Source organism: Sphaeroforma arctica (genome assembly GCF_001186125.1).
Source record: "Sphaeroforma arctica JP610 unplaced genomic scaffold supercont1.118, whole genome shotgun sequence".
Taxonomy (NCBI): Eukaryota; class Ichthyosporea; order Ichthyophonida; genus Sphaeroforma; species Sphaeroforma arctica.
Genome location: NW_014040440.1, coordinates 61340 through 65931, shown reverse-complemented (window position 1 = coordinate 65931; position 4592 = coordinate 61340). Strand labels below are relative to the sequence as shown.

The following is a 4592-nucleotide window of genomic DNA, read 5'->3' as shown; positions in this document are numbered from 1 at the left end:
CTCGACGCACTCTTCGACATAGTACTACCACCACCTACACGTACGGACCGTACACACACATACTATATTATACATATATACATATATACTATATATAATATATACTATATATATATATATATACTATATATATATATATATATATATATATATATCAATATATATATATATATATATATATATGTTTATTTGTTTATTGTGGTTCAAGCGGATGCAGGCGTAAACTATACGTTGCAGCAGTTAAGGCGTATCACGTTTCCTTATTCATTGTAACCTACTCTATCAGCGAAATACCCGCTCAGGCAGACTGTACATATTCAACATATGACGCTCAGATTCAATTCGTTGATGCTAACAATACCGCATGGATCCTGATTCTAGGTGTGTCTTTGCTGCTGATGATTTATTACGTTTTGTTGTTCCCGGTCAGTTTTGTATGGATATTTTTTCTCGCATGCGGTGGAGGAGAAAGGAACGATTCAATATTTCATCTAAGTCTATTGAGTGTAAGTTGAAGAAATTCCGCAAGTTACCCCAGTTGATATGGTAAAGCAATGTGAAAGAGCATTCAACAAATTTGACAAGGGCCACAAACTAGCTAATAGAAAACCTGTGAGGTTGTCGGTTTCAATCTATTGCTCCTTCAGTTGAGTGCTGTATTGCACGTTGTCTTATTGAACATTATTACCGAGCCAAGCTTGTGTAATTTACTCCGCCCCGTCGGCCAATTCACGTTTTAGCCATATAAAATATTTTTAGTCTCGTATTCATCGAGATGAAGAATACAAACTGACACACACTTGAAACATCCCTGTGCCATTCCTACAATCTATCAGATTCTCCTCTATTGCTTGCTGATCCGGGTGTTTTAGGAGAGCCCTACGCAGAGGAGTCCACAAACTACACCTGGTTGGTTATCCTTCTTACTTGTTTACTCGCGGCATGCATCGCAGTGGCCGTGTTCTTGTTTTACGGCAATCAGAAATTGAAGAAACTTCTTTCTGGACAGGTGCGTGGGGTTCAAATGTATATCAGTCTACACAATTGCGATATCGAGCGTGATGAGCGATATTCAAGCATAGTACCAATCTTCCTTGAATTACAGTGTTGTAAATCACCAGCGGCATTATCATGCGTGCAACAAACTACCTTATTTAGCCGTCGGTATCAGTTCCAGTCATTGCCGCAGCTCCTTTTAGTTGTGTAAGTTGTATCGCCTATATACCATAACTTGATTTGTATAGTCTTGTCGTAGTGCGTGGTCTGTATTATCTATGCTACGATAGTAATGTGTGTTTGTATCCCAGGAATCGACTGGGCCACCTGGGAAGGTAGATTTCAGGGGCTTTCCCTCTCCATCAAAACTTTGATCCTTAAATCGTAAATCTTAAATTTCTTAACTATAACACCGCCTGTATATTAGGAAACGACCGGACCTTTCAGACAAGTATATCCAAAGGGTGCCCCCCCTCCCACCGATATTCCAGGAGCGCTGACCCAGGTCAAGGGTCAGGCCGGTCCCATAGATTCAAGCCAATTTGTCATGATGGAAATTATAGGACTTGGTGAATTTGGAGCGGTGTACAAGGGAGCTCTATTCTACGAGAAACAGGTGTGTCGCGTGCTCGATATTGCGACCCGGAGGGGGGTTTCTCATGCCGTCCATCGCGGTTTTTATTTATAAAGATTGTGGGTATAGGGGTGTGGCACAAGCACGGTATCTGTTGCAAGGTAAGGACAGCTTACGCAGTTTCATCATGAGTTTTCCTTAAAGGCAGTGCGAATTATATATTTCTCTTTCACTCGAAGCTTCTACCTTTCGCGGATAAGGTGCTCATGCGGCTCTGTCCACCTCTACTAGGCGGCAATCGTCGCTATCAAAACACTGAAGCCAGAGCACAGAAACGAGGAGGTAAGTGCGGGGCAATTCCACGTCGAAGCTGAAATAATGAAGAGTCTTGATCATCCCAACATAGTCTCTATGATCGGTTTATCAACCGTTGAGCACGATGAGGGGATTTGTGAGGTATGCAAGTTCTTAAGTTTTTACTTTGCGTGTCCATGGTTGAGCTGATGCAGTTTACAGTGATGTCTCTGGAGTGCCACCAGAGCACGATCAGTCATAGACTATGCTTTGGGATTGAAAGCGCAATTAGTGTGACCCACAACGAATTGAGCACTACGTCCTGTGTTGAAGATGAATTGCATTTTAATGGCTGCTATATTGATTCTCCGTGCCAATTCAGTGCCTAATTATGGAGTACATGGGGCTAGGCGATCTACGCTCGTACATTAAACCGTCGACGCAGTCCGAAGACGAAAGTGGCACCATCATCTCAACCAAATACATCACACTGCATGAAAAACTATGGCACTGCCTCCAGATAGCGCGAGGTATGGAGTATCTGGCCTCGGTTAATATTGTACACAGGGATTTAGCGGCTCGTAATTGCATGCTGAGCGATCCAGTGGAACATACTTCCCGAATAGTAGAAGGCTACGAGTTCTCGCCGGGCTCCTCGTACCCGGTTACCAAAATAGCCGATTTTGGGCTGTCGAGGATGTTCGATGAAAACGAGAGGCAGTATGTCATGAGCAACTCTACGCTGCTGCCTGTGCGATGGCTGTCAATAGAGGCCATTACGGACAGGTAAGAATGTACTGGTCGAAACGAACTATTAATTTCTATTTAACTTACTTTGCATGTCTGATATGGGTTTCCTGAAGTTTGTCAATCGAAGAAGCTCCGCAGGTCAAGATGCAAATCTCCGTACGTAGCATGTCTCCATCCTACTAACGTATACATTTTGTGTACTCGTTTATATACAGAGCCTACACAGAAAAGTCGGATTGTTGGGCGTTTGCCGTCACCTGCTGGGAAGTTTTCTCAGACGGTGCCATTCCTTACCAAGACCTGTCTACATACAATCTGGCGGCATCAGTTGCTGCCGGGACACGCCTGACGAAACCAGCCGTATGTCCCCTCGCGGTGTTCGATATAATAAAGAGTGGGTGGGAGCAGGATGTGGAGAAGAGGCCGACATTCAAGGAGTTGAGACAGAAACTCGAGGGTGTATTTATGACCGCAAGTATGGAGTATCTACAGAATAACGAAACCTTCAAGGGAGGCTTGAAGAGTGAGGAGAGTATGGCGATTGAGGACCCATCTCGATATGAATATCCATACACAACCATTACAGCGCCCGAGACAGCATTTCTCCAGGCGGATACTGATATGACGGTATGTATTGGCGGTGATTCTCGATCATTCGGGCAATAACTCTTGGAAAGGAATTGTTTCAGTTCCAGAGTTATTTTTGGGATCAACCGGGGAGTTCTGGTTCAATTCGGGAGTGCTTGTGATCGTGAATGAATACAGTTCTGTGCATGAACCCATTGCATGGCACGTCGATGTCATAATGAAGTAGTTTTTCAATGTTTTATTCTAAATCAGACCCAAAACTTTGTTACCTGCCTGTAACGGTTAGCTCGGCCTCGAGCAAAGATATATTCACAATACAACATCACAGGTTTGTATCCACGTTCCTACATTCACGTAACAATTATATTTTATGCAGTACCTCAATCTTGAGGACACAAGGTCACCCGATATGCTGCTGAGCAGGAGGGACAAACAAGATGACATTACGGAGGAAGCGGGATACGTTGTGATGAATGGTGCTATAAGGAGGCCTACCAATACACAGGACGAAAGTAGGGGAAGCGAGTTCAGGAGTCAAGCGCGGGGATTTTCGGGGGATACCAGCATTTATTTAGACGGCAACCTTGACACTGCTATAGAGGGGGTGTATAATATGTATCCACCACGATGATTAGTTAAGTACGATAACAGACAATATAAATCCAGTTATAAAAAGTACGAGGATGAGTTTTCTAAACACAATACGAGTCGCATATATTGGAAATAAAGGAAATACGCTAATAGGCGTCTTCAATTGGATCACTCTTTGTCGAAATATTTCACAACTCGATGTCTCAATTTGGAAAAGTGCACGAGATTGATGATGAATAGCGATTCAGTTATACAATCTAGTGTTTGTACCTAGTCACTATTACCTCCGAAAGTCCTACATCTAAAATATACACTAAATAAAATCTTGCTTTAGCTATGGCCTTTAGATATAAATTGGCGGCATTTGCTTGGTCGCTCTAAGAAAGAAGTACAGCTCAAACATAATGCAAAATCTAACAAAAATGCTATGGAATGAGAATCGACAAACGATGGAGCGTGATTTATTTTAGCTTCTAATGCACCACTATTCAACGACACGGACTGAAAGCAGACTCTCGTTCAGCCCATTGTGGTTCACTATATTGCCGAATGGGGTAGAGGAAGACTAGTAAACATGTTGTTTGATTCAGGTATATACCACAGCTGAAGCAATATCATCAGCTTATTGTGTAAGCTGCAAAGATACTCATCAGCCAAGGCGCACAGAATTGTACGGACTCGCAGACTATCCGTTTTACAAGCGCTGAATACTTAGGAATCGCAGAAGAGGAAGTGTAATGGGTATCCCGCTGTGATATATATATATACATACATACACACACACACACACATATATATA

The 4592-nt window shown here is 42.8% G+C and overlaps 1 protein-coding gene across 2 annotated transcripts; it reads left to right on the top strand.

Moving 5' to 3' along the window:
• The first annotated feature begins 1421 nt into the window (after window positions 1-1421).
• SARC_02592 lies at window positions 1422-3954 on the top strand. Of its 2 annotated transcripts, none has more exons than XM_014303643.1 (5): window positions 1422-1612; window positions 1862-2026; window positions 2247-2650; window positions 2830-3241; window positions 3579-3954. In XM_014303643.1, exons 1-5 carry the CDS (start codon window positions 1544-1546, stop codon window positions 3831-3833), a joined length of 1305 nt encoding a protein of 434 aa, XP_014159118.1. In that variant the 5' UTR covers window positions 1422-1543; the 3' UTR covers window positions 3834-3954. The 2 variants fall into 2 exon arrangements, with proteins under 2 accessions (XP_014159118.1, XP_014159117.1); XM_014303642.1 differs by having other exon boundaries at window positions 1810-2026.
• Window positions 3955-4592: the final 638 nt, after the last annotated feature.

What these genes read in the sequence shown, in the direction of transcription:
- SARC_02592 (XM_014303643.1), top strand. Translation starts at nt 1,544, where the DNA reads ATGATGGAAATTATAGGACTTGGTGAATTTGGAGCGGTGTACAAGGGA. An exon ending in CTCTATTCTACGAGAAACAG is followed by an intron (nt 1,613 to 1,861) that starts GTGTGTCGCGTG and finishes CACCTCTACTAG; the next exon opens with GCGGCAATCGTCGCTATCAA. An exon ending in ACGATGAGGGGATTTGTGAG is followed by an intron (nt 2,027 to 2,246) that starts GTATGCAAGTTC and finishes GTGCCAATTCAG; the next exon opens with TGCCTAATTATGGAGTACAT.